Source organism: Pleurodeles waltl, chromosome 3_1, assembly GCF_031143425.1.
Source record: "Pleurodeles waltl isolate 20211129_DDA chromosome 3_1, aPleWal1.hap1.20221129, whole genome shotgun sequence".
NCBI lineage: Eukaryota > Metazoa > Chordata > Amphibia > Caudata > Salamandridae > Pleurodeles > Pleurodeles waltl.
Window position 1 is genome coordinate 128,888,672 of NC_090440.1, and position 21,486 is coordinate 128,910,157.

A 21,486-nucleotide genomic window follows, 5' to 3' on the forward strand; every position below is an offset into this window, starting at 1 on the left:
TTTTACAAAGAGCAAAGAAAATTGGCATTCCTAGTATGCACTGTATCGTTCCCTTTTAAACATAAAACCATGGTAATCCACCATAATAATATATTTGCGCAAAATTGCTATTATTTAAAAAAAATAAACCCAAAAGGTTCCATTACTTTTATACACAATAAAACCATGACAATAAAACATACATGTATGTTTGTACAAACATGCTGTTATAAAAAAAGAAACCAAAAAGGACCATTGTTTTCATACCAAATAGAACAATGGCAATACAACATACAATGATACTTGTTCAACAATGCTATTATAAGAGGAGGGAAACAAAAGGTCATAACATATAACACCATGTGAATGGGCCTCAAAATTCACACACCATCCCTTTAAAACTATGGGACACTTTACTCAATTGACCATTCATCAACAACAGACAAGAATTTCCCAACCGCATAACACAATCACACCTTAAAATTTCTGTCACTTGTGCGACGAACGTGCAATGTTCTGAAAACCGGTAACAAAGTTCTTCTACCTTCATTGAAACTTGCAAAATATAAGTGCACAACGGTTAATGATCCTTTTCAGCAAAAGGGACACTTGACTCTTTCCACCCCTGCCTGTCCAGGGCACTTCCATCATATAAAAGATGGCGCCTGCCCCATCCTAACCTTCAGGGCCCACCTTCTGATACAGTCACTTTTTATGTCCTGCAAGAAGGGCTGAATATTGCCCCCATAGTTTGGCTCCTGCAGATGATACAGATTGTCTCTATTATGCACACCCTGTATATAACACATCCTGGAGCACTCTTCAACTAAACTTTTTAATGGTTGTTTCTGCTGTGCTCTAGACATTTTCTGAAGCTCTGTCCCTACTGGGACCTCCAGAAACACCTTCATGTCGAGCAGATTAACAGCCCATTGACCAGCCTTTTGCTCCTGCAAAAATGTTTTATTATTTGCCTCAGAGAGCCTTCCTCAACTTTAGGGAGACTAAGCCTATAATTAAGGAGCAACTGTTTGTTTTTAAATAGTACTGGTAAGGCCCAAGTCTAGCCTAAGGCCACTATTTACCGCACCACTGGGCAGGTAGTGCCATTTTTTCCAAATATTCATTTAACTGGACTGAGCCCTCCTCAAATATTTTACTGGCAAAGCTTCATATCCTTACAATAACAGGCTAACAATTTTGGCATTATAGGTCTCTCTGAGAACGTCCCTTCAGTCAAAGTTTCATCAAAAACAGGCAAAAAAGTAGGTGTGGAAGATACGGCAAACAGAACTCAGCTTCCTACACTCTTCTAGGCTCTTTCTCAAGCAACAACATTCTTACTGCTTACGGGAGTGACATCATATAGAGGATAGAGGAATGGACCAACTGACATGAAGAAAGATTGGTGAGAGCAGAACCAAATAGGATTCTAGATTGATTGCACAGTATTCCAATATTCTTCTCTTATCGAAGAGTTGAAGGTTATCATCAGCAATTCTGGGAAGGACAGGTTTCAGTAATGTCACCAGTATGAACCCAGACTGTAAATGTCCACTGAGGTGTTGGTTAGTGAAATTATAACTCAGCTTGTTGGCAACAGGTTTTGAAGTTTATTTTCCCAGGTAAAAGAGGCTTTTAATTGTGTGCTGTTTGTGTCAGACGTAGACTTTTTGAAAAGATGCCTTTTGAGCCTGATCTAAAAGGATAAAGGAATGCAGCCACGATTAAGTGAGGGAATAGCTATTTCAAGCCAGTTGACAACGAGTGCATCCACATGTTCTTTTGCAACATGAATAGGGATAGGAGCAACGTAATATTGAGAGGGTCTTATCTCCATAGTCTGTATGATGACAAGATTGAATAAACTCCATTAAGCCCGATAGGTTCTTTTTACACATGGATGGCAGATGGCAAATTAAATTTTTTCTTATGTCGTTCTCTGTGGTCGAGGTTGAGGATCAATCTAGCGGCTGCATTCTGGATTGTCCGGAGTCTTTGCATGAGTTTGATGGTGGTGCCTGCATAGAGTGTGTTGCCATAGTCCAGTCGGCTGGTGGTGAGGACCTGCATCACCCTCTTCCTGGTGGAGATTGGGAGCCACTCAAAAACTTTCAGAGCATGTGAAAGCAGGCTGAGGAGACATCATTGACCTGACCTTTCATGTAGAGTCATCTGTTGAGGATGATGCGTAGGTTGCAGACGTGATCTTTACGCGTGGGTCAGAGTTTTGACAGCCACCAGTAGTTGTTCCAGAGGGACATGTCTTTGCCAAAGATTAGAACTTCAGTTTTGTCCATGTCGAGTTTCAGACAGTTGTCCCTCAACCAGAAAATATATTCTTCATACAGTTGTGGAAGCTGATCTTCGTCAAGGTGGGGTCGGCTGAGAGGAAGGTCGAGTTGTGTATCGTCAGCGTAGGGGATGATGTTGTGTGATCTGACAATGTCTGCTAGTGGTGTTATTTTGACATTGAAGAGGGTTGGGCCACTGGATGAGCCTTGAGGGGCACTGCAGATGGTGTGCTTAGTTTGCAAGGTGGAGGGAGGGAGGCGGACACGCTGGGTGCTCCCTGTGAGAAAGGATGCCATCCGAATGCATCATCTGTGATTCCAGTCCTGCATAGTCAATCGATGAGTGTGTGGTGGGAGACTGTGTTGAATGCTGCAGAGAGGTGGAGCAGGATCAGGGCGGCTCTATCAAGTAAGGTGCAGATGTTATCTGTTGTGGCGATCAGAGCCATCTCGGTGCTGTGGTTGGCTCTGAAGCCTGATTGGGACAGGTCCAGAAGGTTGCTTCTCTCCAGGTGTTCGGTAAGTTGGAGGTTGATGGCCTTCTTCAGGACTTTGGCGGGGAGTGGGAGCAGAGAGATTTGTAGGTAGTTCTGGAGCTTGTTGGGGGTCTGCAGAGGGATTCTTGAGGCGGGGTCTGATCTGAGGTGGAAAAGCCGGCAGGGGTCAGTGGGTGCTCCTAAATGGATGGAGTTCATAAGTGTGGTTGTGTTCAATGTTCTGAGTTGTTCCCATGTGGTGAGCAGGTGGTCGGCAGTGGTGGTTGATGGGATGTTGTGGAGGTCGGGTGTTGGGGTTTGAAGTTTCTACAGATGGTTTCTGTCTTGTTGTGGAAGTGGTCGTGGGTATAGAGTTTTCGGTTGCCTGACAGGCAGGTGGACTCTCTCACAATGGTGAAGAGTTCCTTGTCTTGGGTTGCGCTGGTCTAGATCCAGTGGGTCAGGGCCTCCTTTTTTGCAACTTTGATCTGGTGGTGGTATTTGTTGAAGGCTGATTTGTAGGTGGCCCGGTTCCTGCTGGTGCGCCATCTTCTTTCCGGTTGTTTGCACCTGCGTTTTGATGTGCTGAGTTCCTGGGTGTACCAGCTGGCTTGTTTGGAAAGTCTGTGAGTTATGGCTGGTTTGGTTGGGGTGACTCGATCAGCAGTGCTGGTGGTCTGGTCATTAAAGTTCTGTACTGCCTGATCGAGGCTGGTGATGATGTTGTCTGATGTGGTGCTGAGGGCATCAGTCCATTGTTGCTGAGTGACATTGGTCCAGCTGCGGAAGGTGGCGCTGTGTCAGTTGGAGGCGGTGCGGGGAGGTCCATCGATGGTGCAGTGTACAATGGATTGGTCTGACCAGGTGAATTCTAAGGTGTGGCTGTATCTAGTTCTATTGCTGGATGTAAAGATGGGGTCCAGCGTGGGTCTGGGGCCAGCCGCTTGAGGCCGATGTTGTCCAGTCTTTCCAAGAGGTCAATGGAGTTGGTGTTCGTGGGGCCATCCATGTAGAAGTTGAGGTCTCTCATCAAGACATAGGCCCTCATTACGACCCTGGCGGGCGGCGGAGGCCGCCCGCCCGGATTCCGCCCTCCATAATACCGCTCTGCGGTCAGAAGACCGCGGAGGGTATTATGAGTTTTTCCCTGGGCTGGCGGGCGGTCTCCAAAAGACCGCCCGCCAGCCCAGGGAAAAACTCCCTTCCCACGAGGATGCCGGCTCGTAATCGAGCCGGCGGAGTGGGAAGGTGCGACGGGTGCTACTGCACCCGTCGCGTATTTCACTGTCTGCAAGGCAGACAGTGAAATACATTTTGGGGCCCTCTTACGGGGGCCCCTGCAGTGCCCATGCCGTTGGCATGGGCACTGCAGGGGCCCCCAGGGGCCCCGCGACTCCCCCTCCCGCCATCCGGTTCCCGGCGGGAGAACCGCCAGGAACTGGATGGCGTGAGGGGGAGTCGGAATCCCCAAGCCGGCGCAGGATTCCTTGGGGGCAGCGGGAAACCGGCGGGAGACCGCCGGTTTCCCTTCTCTGACCGCGGCTAAGCCGCCGCGGTCAGAATGCCCCGCGGGGCACCGCCGGCCTGTCGGCGGTGCCTCCGCGTCCAGCGGCCCTGGCGGTTCTATACCGCCAGGGTCGTAATGAGGGCCATAGTGTTCTAATTGAATTAACTTTTGTGCCAAATTTGATGCAAATTGGAAGATTTTAAATGATTTTTTGATATATGTTGCCCATTTTCAATTTCGATTAGACTATATGATGTTATAGGCAAGACTCATTTGGGGCTCGTATACAAAGACAAATGTCTGTACCAACGTTCAGCTTTCTGTCACAAGGTCAACAATTTTTCAGTCCAATGGCACTATTTTTTTCCACAAATTAAGCACTGGATGCACACAAATGCATTACATTCAATCTATCAATTTTCTTTTCTCTCACAATTCCTCTATTGCATATTTGTAATTATCTTACTTTAACTTTACTACCTCTCACAGTTTATAAAATACGTAACCTCACTGTACTGCTCAGATTTGCCATACTTCTGTGTAATAATAGTCTTTCAGGTGAGTACTGCTAATACCCCTCCGAGCAGCAACACATTAAAGAAATAAACAAATGTGGCATGGTGATAGTACGTGAATCGCTAAAACTAGACATGAATCTGAACCATGTACAACATACTGTTATTGTGGCAAGTAAAACTGTTTAATGTGTTGTGCCTTTCTCTTATAGGTTGGATGATAACAGGCATGTTCTTCGCATCAACTTTAATAATGCAACAAGAGATTCTGTCTTCGACATACCAATTGAAAAAGTTCATTCATTTTATTCAGCTTTGAAGGAGTTTGTAAATCTCGTGAACAGACCGGAAAATACATTCTGTTACAAGATGAAACCTGGTGATTATTAGGGTTATTTGTTTTAAAAATCTTTTCTCTTTTGCATTTCTAGAGCTGTTTTTTTTAATACTTCACTATTACCTTCATCTTATTGAAGGATCCGTGTTTTTTAGTTCTGGCTTCACAGCTTCACCGGTCAAGAGAGCTCATGCAAATAGTACAAATATTACACAAAATAACACTAGGAAGAATGCAGGGTAAGGTGCTTTGGGTCATCCCCCTTGATCAGTCGGGTTGTTTAAGTCAGCTTTATTCAGCCATCACCTGTTTTATAATGTTCATGTGTGTGCAAGATCTCTTGCTTACATTTGTCTTTTTTCTTCAATTTAATCCAGTGGATAAACCCCTTCCCCTTCACTACAACAAGCTCAACAATTCTGAAGGTGTTCTGTTTCTTACTTGTCCTGGAAAGGGATTTACTTAGGCCCTTGTCAGGGGTAAATGTCTGACTGTTTCCAGAGTAGGACGGACTCAGAGGTGACTTTGTATATGCTAAAAAATGCACATGCTTTGGGTGATCTCATACTTCAAAGACTTACCAATTGTGGGACGTTCACTCTCATCCCACAGGAGGAGATTTACTCCTCCAAAGCCCCTGAGTGGTTAAATCAATTTACAATTCAACATTTGTGAATGGCTAAAGTCATTATGCACTCATGACAGAATAGGGCCCCACAAGTACAGCTGGCTCCTTTAATTATTTCCGCAACTGTGACAAATGTTGTCCCTTCCTTTGCTGTTTATTTAAAAATATTGATGTTCATGTGTAATCATTTTCAGTATATCATTCATATACGTTTACTTTACAAGTATATTTTAAATAATTTGCATAGATAAAATAGTTAATATAGTGGGAATTACATTAGTGAACTAATCATCTAGAACTGGAAATCACATAAAGTCATTTTTTTTAAAAATCAAGCTTCAAAATAGTCTTTTGTTCAGCAGATGCAGAATTCCATTGCAAGTACTTTTAAAAAAACATACACAACCATTTATCTTTTAAATATGTTGAACTATTGTCTTACTCTCTCAAAGGGATTTTTTGCAAAGCATAACTTTCTTTGAGTCTTACATTGCTGTGAGAACAATGCACCCTGGATGGCATTAATGTAAACCTACTTAGTTCAGTAAATGTATGGCCTTAATTCAACATAAAAAAGATAAAAGAACAAAACATGCATAATGTGTTCGCCGAGTGCTGAGTCATCAAAGTGACAAATGCTAAGAGTGCAAAAAGTCATGGGATAAACACATGGGGCCCTCACTCCCTGATTTGGTAAGCGTCAGTGAAAAAGAAACTACCAAAAAAGAAGTCAGACCCATAGAAAAAGATTTTAACCTAGAACTCCAACTACAAAATAGAGTTAACAGGAGAGTAGGGTGAAGAAGGAATATGAGGTATCCTCTCATACAGTGCAATTGATAACTCAATGTGAAAGGAAAAGTTATTGCAAATAAGAAAGGCTATGTATTTATCAGTGATGAAACTGGCTCAATGAGTTAATAACTTGATGAGTTAGTAAATATGTTGTCATTTTTGAGTTCTAGAAATTAGAAGCAAAAGGTAAGCCTAATGCGCACCAAAAAGAGGAGATCCCTGAGGTGCTTCTTATAAAGATAACACAACTCGGATACACTTGGCATTTAAAAGCCATGTAAAACATAAAAGAGGGCTTGCAGAATTCTAGTGAATCTGTATTCTACGATCAGAATTTGAAGGAAGAGATTTGCTACACCTTAGCTATGCAATAGTGGGAGAAAATAAGATGAAGGTGTATATTGCATCTTCACTTTTTGTTTGAGTACTTTTCAGAGTTATGTTTGACCTGATGAAAATGCAGAGAATCAGCAATGGAATCGTGTGTATGTAATCTAGTCTTCCAGAAGTTTCCGCTGTCCTATATATGTTGAGTGGGATTTATTAACTCCATGTGATTCTCCAACATAAGATCACTTGAATGGTTCACACAGATACCTCTCTTATCAACTGCAGCTGTACGTGATTTATGCAGTAAGCATCAGTTCAATGGGGTGACTTCCATTGTGTAGTCTATATTTTGTAAATATCAGCCTGTTAGAAATTGTGTTGTTGGTTGACTGGGTTGTGAAGCAGCAAGGATACGCTTTGTCAGGAAAAGACACAAGAAAACCCCAAATGAGCCTGTGCTTAACCCCCTATTAGCTTGGCACAAAGCAGTCAGCCTGAACTTAGAGTCTATATCTATAGTATTTGTGTAACACTTTAAACAGTAACACAGTGAAAACATACCATAAAATGAGACTGGAGCTAGGAAAACAGAGCACAAGACTAAGGGCCTGATTAAGAGTTTGGCGGGCGGGTTACTCCGCCATAAACGTGACGGATATAACGTCCACTGTATTACTATTCCATTATATCTGAAGGACAGCCTAATACCACGGATGGAATATCTGTTGAAATGGAGTAACCCATCCTCCAAACTCTAAATCAGGCTCTAAAACTGCAAAAATTCAGTTTCTAGAACCCGAGATATAGAATTTTAAAGTTTTAAGTAAAATAGCACCAAGAAGCACAAAGTTATATTGAGGACATCTGGTTGCACCAGACTGGCAAAGTCACAAATCCAGGCTGACCCCAATGGAGCACGAGCTGCCTCTAGGTACCCAGTTAATCCTGCTGAACAAAGTACCTTAAGTCCGGGTTGCTTGGATTCACATCAAAGTTGCATCGCACAGCTGAGGCAGTCCGTTAGTTCTCAGATGCGGTGAGGCTGTGGTGCAAAGTCCTGTTGCATTGACCTCGAAGATCCTTTCGATGGGGATTGCAATGTGAAGGCCTGTGTAGGGGATGTGTCGCGCAGTCGAGATGATGCATCGATTGCAAAGAGCGATGAAGCTGTGATGCGGACATTTGGTGTCATCATTGAGTCTGCCGTCGATGAGAGATGTAAGGACATACTCCTTGGAAGCACTGCGCAGTGGCTGTTTCAAAGACAATTTGTCGGCCCAAAGATGCATGATGTCGCATTGGTGAATCTTTTGTGACTGGTCCAATCCATGCAGCAGTGGCAATGTGCTGGTTCTGCTCAAGAATATCCCACTGAGCTGATTCAAAGCATCAGTTCTGCTCGGATATGCATCGCTCAGCAGAGGGGATGCATTGGTTCCACTCACAAGAACCTTAGGCCCAGTTCCATGGGTCCAGGACTGGGGTGGCACCACCTGATATACCAGAAGGCAGAGCCCAGGTGCAGAAGCAGGGTGGTTGGATGTGTGTTATGTCCCTGAGACTTCAGATCAGGGGGCCAGCCAACTAGTCCTTGGGGGTCACCCTTGGATTCTAGGTTCCAGAGATGTAGGTCCAATCCTTCCTACCCAAATAAGATTGCAGCAAGCAGCAGGTCAGCACAGTAAATCAGGAATCCAGTAGAATGGCAGCTCTTTAGCAGTACAGCAGTCTATCTTTCTGGCAGAATATCCAGAAGTGTACTGAAGTGGTGGAGTCTGAGGTCTAGTTTATATACCATGGTTCCCTGGTTCAGAAAAGGGGGAGAAGCCTCTAGGCATTGCTTTGAAGTGCAAGGAATTCCCTGCCTCCCCTGCCCTGGCTACAAGCTGGCTGGAGTGACTATACAGGGTTAGTTAAGGTCTTTGTGTGTGGACAGGACACAATCTATTCAGGTGTAAGTGAGGCTGTGCCCAGCTCCTCTCTCCCATCCTGCCCCAGATGGCCCATCAGGTCACACCTAAGCTCCAATTGTGTGTGGCTGTCTAGGAGAAATACTCAAAGCCTAACTTCCAACTATACCTAGTCATGTGACCACAGACAGGCTGCAGGCACCAAATATTACGTCTCTAAGAGTGACCTTTTTCAGAATTGCAATTTAAAATCCGAGTTCACCATAAGTTACGATTTAAATTGTGATTCCAAAGACACCAGAATTGAAGGAATTATCTCTTCCCATGTAGAAATAACACTTAGAAAATGTAATAAGGCAATCCCAATGTTATCCTATATAAGATATAGGCCTTGCAGTAGTGAATCTTTTTTTTTTTTACTACCAGAACATGTAAAACCAACATGTCCTACCTTTTTAAATGCATTGCATCCTCCCCTCTGGGCGGTCCAGTGCCTACCTAGAGCAATTTATTTGGATTAAAGAAAGAAGGTTTGGGCCTGACAAAAAGTAGATTTCTCCAGTTCTCAATGGCAGTTTACAACTGCAGGCCTAAGGCATGTTTAAAGGGCTAACTAAGTGGGTGACACAATCAGTGTTGCAGATGCACTGGTAGCATTCAATTTACAGGCCCTGGGCACATGTAGTGCACTTTACTAGCGGCTTATAGATAAATTAAATAGGGCAGATGGAGATAAAACAATATTACCATGCTTCAGATACAGCTCAAGCACTTCAGCATTATTTAGCAGAGGTTATGTGTGCAGAGTCCTAAAAACAGAAAACATTAGGTCAGGAAAATCGAGGAGGAAGGCAAACCACTGGGGGGAAGATCACCCTATGACTCACAGGTCTAACAGTCTTATCATAAGTGTGTTAAGAACTGTATGAGAAGAAATTAGCTATTCCCAGAAATTCTTCTTCACTCATCCTGACCTTCAGTTTATAATGAGTCTCCCATAAGCCAATCCTTTTTATTTATTTGTGTTTGGAGATTTAAAAGCAACGCACAAAGGAATATACAAATAACTGTAATCCATTCTTGGTTTAGGACAAAGAATTCAGTCAATAGCTTTATCTGAAAAAAGACAAATGTTAAAATCCTGTAGCACTTCAACCTTAGATTTAGGACTGATGAGCGTCACTATCAGGTGAGAAAGGACAAAAGAACAATGTGAGGAGGACAACAAACAGGGGCAGAGGATATAGTTGAAAAAGTAGAATTGGATCTTCCACTGATGCAGAAAACCTAGTCAGATTGCCTTCCGATTCAGCACAGTAGTGAGATGAAGAGGCCATACAAAAAGTTGTGGGCATTTCAGACTGAAGCAGAGAAGTGCCAAAGGCAATTAGAGATCTACACAAAATCATCCACTGGATACAGTGGTAACAGAGAACAGTTAACATCGGTAAAACATTTGACAGTACATAGTATACATGTTAGCTAAAAATCCAAGGATGTGCATAAACCTTATGACTCAAAAAATGATTGATGATTTATAAAAAAAGAAACCATAGAGCAGATAGCATCAGATTAAGTATCCTAGTACCTAAGCCATAAGAACAGAGTTGCAGTATCACATTCCACCCAGTTTAATAATGTGCATATTTTTTTAGGAAAACAGCATAGAATGTGGATTAGTTTGGTGTAATTGCTTAGTTTCTTTCACAGACTGGGGTGATCACTGGGAATTTTATGGCTGCTACACCAGCATTTGTAACAAAGACACCCAAAATGTATCACATGTGTCCCCATGCTATGAACGATGACATCCTGGATCTACAATAATTGGACAACACCTTTCATAAAGGTGGTAACCAGTTTTAAAGCATTGTTTAGACTGAGGGAATGAAGTGGAATGAAGTGTCCATAATTGTTAAGGTAAGCACTGCTACTAGAAAGATAGTATACATTGTTCTTAAATTTGAATTGAGGAAAAAACAACTAACATGCTTATTAATTATTTCACCATTCAATTAATTAAATAAAACTCGGAAAGTGTGGTCAATTCACATGATCACTTGTTCCACTCTTATAAAAAAGTATATTCTATGGCACACAATATATGGTATAATTGTGTTTTGTTATGTGGTAGAAAGGACATGAGAGTAGATGCAGTTGAACGTTTGAAAAAGTAATGCATAAACTTCCATTGGCATTTTGACAATGTATGTTATGCACATAAACAAAATGCATCCATTTGGCAGCTTGAAATTCTTCCTAGTGTTCGGGCCTGACTGCTAATTTTATATACGATTCAGGCAATTCTAGTAAGTTTCTTGGCATGGGACCGGACTTCTTTTGGTTGTAAGAAAACCGGAAACTTCCTCCTTCTTTTGTATTTTTCTTTGCTGTAGGTGAGGGAGGCGTGGCTGTTGTACCACTGGAAGTGGGTGGGAGGAGTTTTTGTGTATTACTTCTGTGTATTTTCAAATCTAAATGTTTCAAGAAATGTTTGCTTTGGTGAGTTTGTTAGATAAAGAGATTCATTACCTTTAGGGTTTGTGTTCTTTAATACTGAAAGCTTTATGGGCAGAAACACTTTGTAGTATTGTTTTAATAGAGGAACTTTACTGTATTGATTTTTAGATTTTTGTTTCTTTAAGTATTGAATGTTTTAGTCTTATACGTTTTTTTATTGCATAATTTTAAGCCTTTCCCCTTTAGGGGTTTTGGAACATCTAATGATAACAGACTTTCTTTGTAATATGACCTGGAAGTTACTGATTTCTTTCCTAGACTTACCAGATAAATGAATGCATATGTGTGATGCCTTTCAGAAGTGTATATGTATCTGTTTAAGACCTTAAAAATGTAATCTTCTTAATGTTAAGGTCAAATTTCTTTTACTGCATTTGCCAGCTAAGGAAAGGCTTCTCCTTTTAACAAAAACAACTACAAACACATCAAAATACATAGCATACCCTCATTGTTGCGTGACAACAAACGTGAAACCCTAGTGCTAAACTGGCTGGTGAGGACATCCTGCCTTTAAAAGCAAACACCTTGTTAAAAAACCCTGCTCACCCCAACGTCCACAGGTGCCCCCAAATAAATCACTTAGTAACAGTGTTGTCTATGCAGTAAACCAGGAGAAGGTGGACCCAGGTTTCCCCTCAGAAAGATTATGCACTTAATGGCCCTTCAAGGCAGCTGGAACAATTTGGACAATAGTGCCATGAAAACCTTCACATCGAGAGGGCACCAGAATTATATAGAACCTGCTGCTCAGTTTCAAAAGCATTACATTTGTGTTTCTCTGAAATAAGTTGTGTTTCTCCATTGCTAACAGTTCCCAGATATGAGCCAACCACTCTCCAGTGTGATGCATCCAGTCTCCCTCAGAGCTCACTGGTATGTGGACTGTATTACACCACTGCTTCAGAAGCATTTAGGGCCAGATTTACTAAGATGTTGCATCAGGCTGTGTCACTTTTTTGCCTCAGCCCAATTCAAAGCCTATTGTGGGATTTATAGAGCCATGCAAATCCCTATTTGCACTAGCATGCTTTACTTTGCTTCAGGTAGGCGTTACATGGTTGTTACTTGGATATTCTCATGGATCCACCCATGCATTTTGACGCAAACCCATATTTAATTTAAAAACACTGGTAAACATGGGTTTGCTCCAAAATAGTTCACCTACCTGAGGCTGGCATAACACAGAGAAATATCTGTTTGATCGCATGTGTGGCTGTAGATACACATTCTTTGAATAAGTCCACCATCTAGTGTTGGGTACTGAGTGTTGCAAGTTGTTTGTTTGAATAATCTTTTCGAGTCAAAAGATTAAGGGACTCCTCCTCTCGGTGATGCTACGCATGGGCATTGAGTCCTTTGTTAGATTGTTTTCTCTCCGCCGTCGGGTTCAGACCTGTTTCCTCTCGCTCAGGTATTCTTCTGCTTGGTCTATCCCGAACTCTTCCCTTTCCGTCTTTCTTTTACTAAGGGTATAGTATTTTGATTGTGTTTTCCAAACTTAACGTACTCAAACCAAATTCCTGCGTTGGGAGTCAGTTCACTTCGGGGCATCTACATCCTTCTTGGGCATACTCCTTCACATGCAGTCAGAATATGCATGGCTGATGGGAGAGACTCCATTTAGGTGCTGTCCTCAATGCCTTCCAAATTTCCTTACTCTGATCAACACCTGTTGTGTAACTTGTGCTTTCTCCTCGTCTTTTCCTCTTTTCTGCATTCTGCAGCACACATACAAAGACCAAATAGCTTCAAATTATATTTTTTTGTGCCAGAAGGTATCCCTTCCTGTACAAGAAGTATCTTCACCCCAGTGCAGACAAGTTTGCAACATGATGTACTGGTGCCTGAATTGGTGCTCGTCAGCCACAAGTGCCCCAGCGGCTAGGAGAGATCAGACCTTTTCCATATGTTTGAAAGTCAGCCTCCTATCTTCTCTCACCCTTTAATGCATCACAGTGCAGCAACTTCACTTGCTGCACTGCATTGTGTGAAATATTAGTAAATATGCCCCTTGGAGTCAAGCATCAGATATGAAGAAAGATTTGGAGGCACAGAAGCACGCAGGCAAGTAGTGTCTTTTGGGGAGTCTGACTTCAGGTAGGCCAGCCTGAAAGTGCCAAGATGTGGGCCATTTTTAGGACTGAGTTTAGCCAAAAGCTTTTGATTTTACTAAAATTATGTTTACAATGTACTTAAAGGGGCTTTCAACCACCTCTCTTCAGCCATTGGTCTGTTGTGTCATTCAGCTTCCATTCACCACAGGATACAGAACGGGGCAATGGGTTAGCCTACTTCAGCCATTGGTTAACTTCACTTTGAGTGACTGCATTTTGCTTTCTCAGAATGAGCACATCCATGGACTACGTAGTTCCCATCAGTGCCAGTGTTTTTGTTGTTTTTAAGTCGTAATACTGTTAACATTGCCTTTGTGCCTGAGGAGAAAACAGGCGGCATTTCATCTTTATAAGTTCCTGTCTCCTGCCAATGCTTATTGAATTCTTTTGGAATTTCCTTTGTTTATTTGCCTGCTGATATTTCCCAGAATAATAGGTTGCCTTTATGTGAAACTGTTCTGCATTGTTATATTTTATTTTACTATGCATACAGCACACAAACCAAAAGATTCATAATTATACATGTGACTTCATAAGCAGACACTTCTTCAGAACACATTTGTTCTGGGCTCAATTTCAACAATGGTTCTTTAATCATTGTTTTTGCCCAAGAAGAACACCAGCCTTTCTCATGCATGTTTAGTTTGCAGCAATTGTAACACTTGTTTAAAATTCTTTCTCTCTTTCTTTCTTCCTTTCTTTCTACCTTTCTTTCATTCTTTTTCTCTCTTTCTTACCACCTTTCTTTCATTCATGCTTTCTTTCCTTCTTTCTTCCTTTCTTTCATCCATTCTATCTTTCATTCCTTCCTGCTTTACTTCATCCATTCTTTCATCCCTTCCTGCTTTCTTTTCTTTTTCTGTCTTTCTTTATTGCTTTCTTTCTGTCTTCTTTCCTGCTTTCTTACATTATTTCTGTCTTTCCTCTTTTCATTTATTTATTCATTCTTTCTTTCTTTACTACGTTCCTCCTTCCTTTCTTTCTTTCTTTCTTTCTTCTTTTCTTTCTTTCTCAAAGGCAAGAGACTGAGAGCCAAAGGCACAATGACTGGCTTTTTTTAAAGGTCTGTGTTACCCAAGACCTTTTGATTTTACTAAAATTATGTGAATGACCTGAAATAATCATCCTGGGACCGGTTTCTGGGTATCACCCCTCATCAGCCAGGCATGCTTAAATCCAGTGGCATAGTGAGCCAGGGACCCATGGCCAGTATGATAAATGTTTAAGTGTACACATGTTCATATGAGTGAGTAAATGTATTCCATGGCAGGATAACTACAAAATCTGCACCCCACAGATCGTCATGTTTGTTTGTATTTCCAAAATCTTTGAATTTAATTTTCTACCCAAACGTTGTCTGTGGATTGTTCCACTCAAAATGGGTAAAACATTTGTATTTAGGGTGCCAAAGTGGAGTAAAGAGCCCTAAACCTGGGCAGGGGAATTTGGAGCTGCTGTAGTTTCGCATCAATATTTTGAATGCTATCTGTGCTGACCGAATGGCGAGAAATGTCTCTTATGTTATGTATCAGTCATTTATTGCAAAATTGCACCTCTCCGTTATTTGTGTTTCATTAATAACAGTGCAATCTATGGAATCGATGTGACATGGCCTCTGGTTTAAGTAAGTATGTACTTCATATGATGACCCCATGCACTTTTATTCCACCTCATCGTTTTGATAATCCAATAAATATTTATTTTGATTTATCAGATTTAGTTTTCATTCATTGTGGTGTACTTCACTAAGCTCACATAGGCTTTGCTTTTTTCATTTATAAGCAGAGTAATAAACAAGAGTATGTTAGATTGCAAGAAGTACAGTAAGAAACACATTAGATACAACTTTTTGTACACATGCCACAGATCATAGTATCACAGTAATATTCATTAGTTCGAGTTCAGGTTTTGCTAACCCCAGTCCTTACACACACGAGGCTCCTCTACTCTTGTTTGTAAGGATTTGTGCAGGAAGACGGATATTCCTCTATATAGCTTAAACGTTTTAGCTTGCCCACCCCCAAACTTAGGGCCAGATTTACAAGAAAGTGGCTCGCCAGTACTGATGCTCTACTTTTCTTGTGTAACCCTTGCCCCACCTAACGACACCATGGTCCGAATTTAAGAAAAGTGGCGCTGCATCCAATTCAGCACCACTTTTCTTGTTCCCCTTAGCACCCCCCTACCGCCAACTTGTATGAGCTGTATTTAATATACGGCTCACCACGGCGCATGGTAGGGGCAATAACATAAAAATGTTGAGGCCATTGATGTACTGTGCAGGATTAGCTTCAAAATGTGGGCGCTAATCCTGCAGAGTACATAGGGGCCCATTGAAAACAATGGTATGCCTCCTTTTAACGCCTGCTCTATGCAGGCACTAAAAATACCCACTAAAAATGGGGCATTGGAATCTCTTAGATTCCACTGTGACTTTTTTGCGCCCCCCCCCCAACGGGTTAACACCCCCTTGCATACATTATGCGTGGCGCAGGCATAATGTGGCGCAAGGGGTTGCAAAGTAGTGCAATGCATGCATTGCGCCACTTTGTAAATATGGCACTGCAAATTTGGCCTCGTTGGGCCACAGTAACGTCATAAAAAATTATGCTATTGTGGCACAAGGAGGCGCTAGACCCTCTTACATCTGGGCCCATGTGTGCACCGTATTTATAAGATGGCGCACACAGGCGGCTGCTTGAAAAATAGCATCAATATTTTTGATCCTATTGTGGCGATTTGCTACACTAGCATAAAAAATGTTGGCGCTAGTGTAGCAAAGTGCAAGGAATCCCATTGATTTCAATGGGTGTGTCATTTTAACACCCGCTCTGAGGTGTTGAAAATGACGCCAAAAATGGCGCAGTGAAATCTTGTAGATTTCACTGTGCCATTTTTGCGGGTCTCCTAATCTCGAAATGCCCCCCCCCGTTGCATACATTATGCCTGACACAGGCATAATGTGGAAGAAGGGGTCCCAAAGTGGCGCAATGCACTTTGTAAATATGGCGCTGTGAAAATTGCCTCCTTGAGCACTAGTAGCGTAAAAAAAAACGCGAAGCTGTCGCAAGGAGGCGCTAGGGCCTTGTAAATCTGGCCCTAAAACTCTCCACCCTCCCAGGACAAGACAAAGACAAGACACAAACATACATCACCAATAAACGTTATAAGAACTGTTAGAAATGGGGTTTCTGGTTGGCTGGGGTATGCACCTCAGTCAGGCAGAACCTACCCACTCTAGTCAGGGCAAGGGAGTTACACGTCCAAGATAACCCCTGCTCACCCCCTTGGTAGCTTGGCACGAGCAGTCAGGCTTAACCCAGAGGCAATGTGTAAAGCGTTTGCACAACACACACAACACACGTGACGCAATATCCCCACCACAAAGGAAACACAACACCAGATTATATGAAAATATACTGTATTGTACACAAGGCAATTATCAGACCAAACATCACATATCAGTACTATCCTGCTACCTTAGCAGTTGTCAGAATGTTACACATTAGTTACTCTGCAACCTAGCAGTAGTCACACATAACACACAGGTTACTCAGTATTCTGCAACATAAGCAGTAGTCAGGAAAACACGTTATTACATCACAGCACTTGTCATAAGAATATCATAAAACGCCCATAGTAGGAACATTAGAAAACATATGGCAAGTTAGAAAAACATATTAGCAAGCATGTCCATAAAAGGAACATTTGCATACACATATGTAAAAACATCAAATGCAGGTAGGTAATATATGAATCAAACAAAAGTCTGTAGAAAGAACTTTGGATTGCAACTATATTGGTCCTTTAAACAGTAACTGGTTGGATCAAGGCACCTCCAGTGCCTAGAAGGCAAACAATGGGGCCCCCGGCGCTCCTATGCGCAAAACGGGGGCCTCCCTTATACTCTGGGGTCAGAGGAGGGCGACATGCACCTCCTCTCTTTTATAGACAGGCCCCTCCAGGGACTGTGATTACTGGGGGCCCCCCAGGGCCTCAATCGGCCCTCACAAGGGGGGCTAAAGCCAGCAAAAACAACTTAGGGCAGGAGGGGGGCACCACGCACCCCCTCCGGTTTAATGACAGGCCCCTCCCGGGACCCGTGATCTCTGGGGGCCCCCCCGGGCCTCCACTGGCCCTTCCACCCAGGGGGGGCCCACAATAATGCCCGTTTTACCTAACAGCAGAAAAGGAGCGTCCTGCTCCTAACGCAGAGGCCAGGGGGAAGGGGGCACTCCCCGCGCCTTCCCCTGGTCCTGCCGTGAAGCCACAAGAAGATCAGACCCCTCCTGGGGCCCGAGCAGACACTCGCCTGCACCCGATGTGGTGCGCGAATGTTCTTCCAGCTTCCCGGGCCGCTGCGGTGATCTTATTTAAAGGGGCACAATGCAGCAAGGGGCCTACGAGCTCCCAAGGCTCCATAAGCGCTGCAATCAGCGCTATGGCAGCCGCAACCACGGAGAAGCACCCCTAGTAAAGAAATGGATGCAGGGGTCAGGGGCCACAGCACCCTGCCCCTGGGGAGCAGAATCTTAAGACAAGGTCCTCAGGTGGAGGGTCCAGCTACAGGCCAGCACAAGGGAAAGGCAGCAAGTGGCAAGTCCTTCACAGTGTCCAGGCAGGTCACAGGTCAGCACAGCAGCAGCAGTCCATGGTGGTTCCTGGTGAGTCCTTTCAGCCTTTGGTGTCCAGTTCCAAGATGATTCCAAGAGTCTCCAAATTGTGGGGAAAATTCCCCTGTACTTATAGTCACTTCTTACAGTGTTTTACAATGGTAGGGAGAGGAGGTTCCAGCCAGTTACAACTGGTTCTGGGAGTGCCCCCTCTCTCCTTTGAGCACAGGCTCCAAACATCAGTGGGGGGTTAACGACCCTATTGTGTGAGGCCAGGGCACAGTCTTTATAAATGCAGGTGTGCCCCGCCTCTCCCTTCTCTCAGCCCAGGAAGCCTATTCAGTATGCAGATGCACCTCTGTGACACCTCCACCCTCCCTGTGTACAGGCTGTCTGAAAAGTATGCACAAAGCCCCAACTGTCACTCTGCCCAGACGTGGATTGGAGTCAAGCTGCAAAACACCAGAGTCATAAGCACAGATAAATGCGCACTTTCTAGAAGTGGCATTTCTGTGATAGTAATAAAAAACACACCCACACCAGTAAGCAGTATTTATTATTATTACCATCACAACCATACCAAACACGCCTACGCTACCCCTCATAAATCAGACAATACCCTTTTCACATAAGGCAGGGAATTTCTAATGCAATCCTATGAGAAGGCAGCACTCACAGCAGTGAGACACCAAGTTAGGCTGTTTGTCACTACTAGGACAGGCCATGCAATATGGCACATGTCCTGCCTTTCTACATTCATGGCACCCTGCCCATAGGGCTAGCTACGGCGTACCTTAGGGGTGACTTACATGTAGTAAAAGGGGAGTTCTGGGCCTGGCAAGTAAATTTAGATGCCAGGTCCCTGTGGCAGAAAACTATGCACACAGGCCCTGCGCTAGCAGGCCTGAGACCGGTTTGAAAGTCTACTTCAGTGGGTGGCGCAAGCAGCGCTGCAGGCCCACTAGTAGTATTTAATTTACAGGCCCTGGGTATAGAGATACCACTTTACAAGGGACTTATAGGTAAATTAAATATGTCAATTAGGTATAAGCCAATCATACCAACTTTAGATGGGAGAGCACCTGCACTTTAGCACTGGTCAGCAGTGATAAAGTGCTCAGAGTCCTAGAGCCAACAGCAAGAGGTCAGAAAAACCAGGAGGAAGGAGGCAAAAAGACTGGGGATGACCCTGCGTAAGGCAAAAAGTCCAACAAGAACCAATTTGAGCAGCACCTTATTTATTATTGCTCATTTGTCCATACTCCAGAAAGGAGTAAAGAAGTAATATTATCGTGTCTATATTGAAATGCAATATTATGACAACCCTCAAATAAAGAGACACTGTTCCGCTTTCATTCTTGTTTCTGAGCTACGAATCCTTAACTTATAAAACCCCTTAAATAGGTTGAATCAAAAAAGTTATTTTCTAAACCTTCTGTAAGTATTGAACTGCTGCGTATACCTACTCATTTTGATGACATGACCTTTTGTGTCATTTTGTGTATATCCCACAAGAGTTTATTGATGACGTGTGCGCATCTGATTTTTGTTGTAGGACAAATAGTGACATTTGACAACTGGCGAATCCTCCATGGGCGACGCAGCTACCAGCCGGCTACCAACACTCAGCGGCACCTCGAAGGTTGTTACCTGGACTGGGACGTGGTCATGTCCAGAATACGCTGCTTGAAGCAGGCACTCAAGGATGCAGAAAAATGACTTGTTCATGTATTTTTTATGATAGTATCAATCATACAAATGAACATTTCTTTTGATAAATTATTTAGTTAGTACTGTCCTCGGATAAATTAAGTGATAAAGTTTAACCCCCGTTGTCACTGATGGCTTCGTGAAATGACTAAGCACTTATTTGCTAATGAAATATTTGTTTAGAGCTTATCTGCCTGCACCATCATTTTCAGGCATCATCTAATGATGATGAGTGATTTTCGAGGACATGTGAATTTCACTTGCCTGGTCTTCTAGTTTCTCTTATTTTAATCTACATAAGGTCAATATGTAAATATAAATTAAGTCCCTTACACTTTTTTCAAATCTGTTTCTATTGGAAATCGCACGCTTTGAAGCTGATGGTCAGGCCATATAAATTGTACCAGGCTTTTAGGCAGTTTTGCACCAGTGTTAAATCTGCCTGAAACTGGTTGCTCATTAAATATATTTATATTTTATAATGGTTCTTGCCCTGTTATACCTTATTACGTGATTTGTGTGTTAATCAATTAACAAATGTATTTTGTATAAAAAAACACTGAAATGCAATCAAATGGCACCCCGTTATTAAAATCTGTTTTTTTAAAAGGCAAGCTCTTGGTTGATTTTAACTTCAGATATTTTATTTGTTGTTTGTAGCAAATCGCCAACATTTCTGCTTCAGACTAAAGCATATAGATAGTGTTTGCAGACCAGTAGTGGGAAAAGCCTGACCTGATAAGTGCCCATGATTGAGTTTGTAGCTGTTAGAAATGGGGTCTGTGGTTGGCAGTCAGTATGCACTCTTTCCAAGCAGGGACCCTCACTCTAGTCAGGGTAAAGGAGAAACACACCTAGTTACCCCCCGCTCACCCCATTGGTAGCTTGGCACGAGCAGAAAGACTTAACCCCAGAAGCAATGAGTAAAGTATTTGTTCCACCACACACAATAATACAGTGAAAACACTACAAAATGGACACCACACCAGTTTAGAAAAATAGGTAAAATTATCTAAATCAAATGACCAAAATGACAAAAATCCAACATACACAAGTCAAGATATGAATTTTAGAAAGAATAAGAGTCTTAATCCATGGAAACAGTGAGAATGCTGTTGTTACACAAAGTCCCTGGTTTGCGTCAAAAATAAAGCCGCAAGGGCGAGTATGCTTCAGAAAAGTCAGCAATGAGACGATTCCTTACTCACAAGTTAGGCCGTGCGTAGTTTCCCTCTCCAGTGGGGTCGGCAATGCGTTGTTTTTCTCCCTCGCAAGAGAGCGATGCGTTGATTTCTGGACGCGCACCACGTGTCCGGACAGTCTTTGCATCGATCTTTCACACCCACCGATGTTGTGTTGCAATCCGGGCGCACAGTGTCAGGAAACTGTGCTGTGTGGCGTTTGCGTCGTTATCAGCAGCCGCTAGCGGGTGTTTTGTGTAGTTTTTCCAGCCGCGATGCGTCGATCTTCCAGCCGCAATGCAGGTGGAGCATCGATTTTAGCCAGGAGGACGGCAGCACATCATTTATCAGCCGCTTTGCGGCTGGTGCATTGAAAATTTCCCCACACAGCGATCTTTGCGTGGATTTTAGTCCTTTTTCACCAGCTTCCCCTTTCAAGGACCCAGGGATTGGATGGGGCACCACTTGGCAGGGCAGGAGTCTCAGCAGAGAGTCCAGGTCCTGGAAGAGGAAGTCTTTGATGTGCCAGAGACTTCAGCAACAGGAGGCAAGCTCTGTTCAAGCCCTTGGAGATTCT

The 21,486-nt window shown here is 43.0% G+C and overlaps 1 protein-coding gene across 1 annotated transcript in view; it reads left to right on the forward strand.

Moving 5' to 3' along the window:
- Nucleotides 1–20,342, forward strand: part of BBOX1 (gamma-butyrobetaine hydroxylase 1) — a 448,234-nt gene extending 427,892 nt beyond the window's left edge. Inside the window, exons 7-8 of the mRNA XM_069221961.1 lie at nucleotides 4,984–5,150; nucleotides 19,574–20,342. Of these exons, the coding sequence (XP_069078062.1) occupies nucleotides 4,984–5,150; nucleotides 19,574–19,737 (331 nt within the window). The 3' untranslated portion in view covers nucleotides 19,738–20,342. The remainder of the gene's footprint in view (nucleotides 1–4,983; nucleotides 5,151–19,573) is intronic.
- The last annotated feature ends 1,144 nt before the right edge of the window (nucleotides 20,343–21,486 follow it).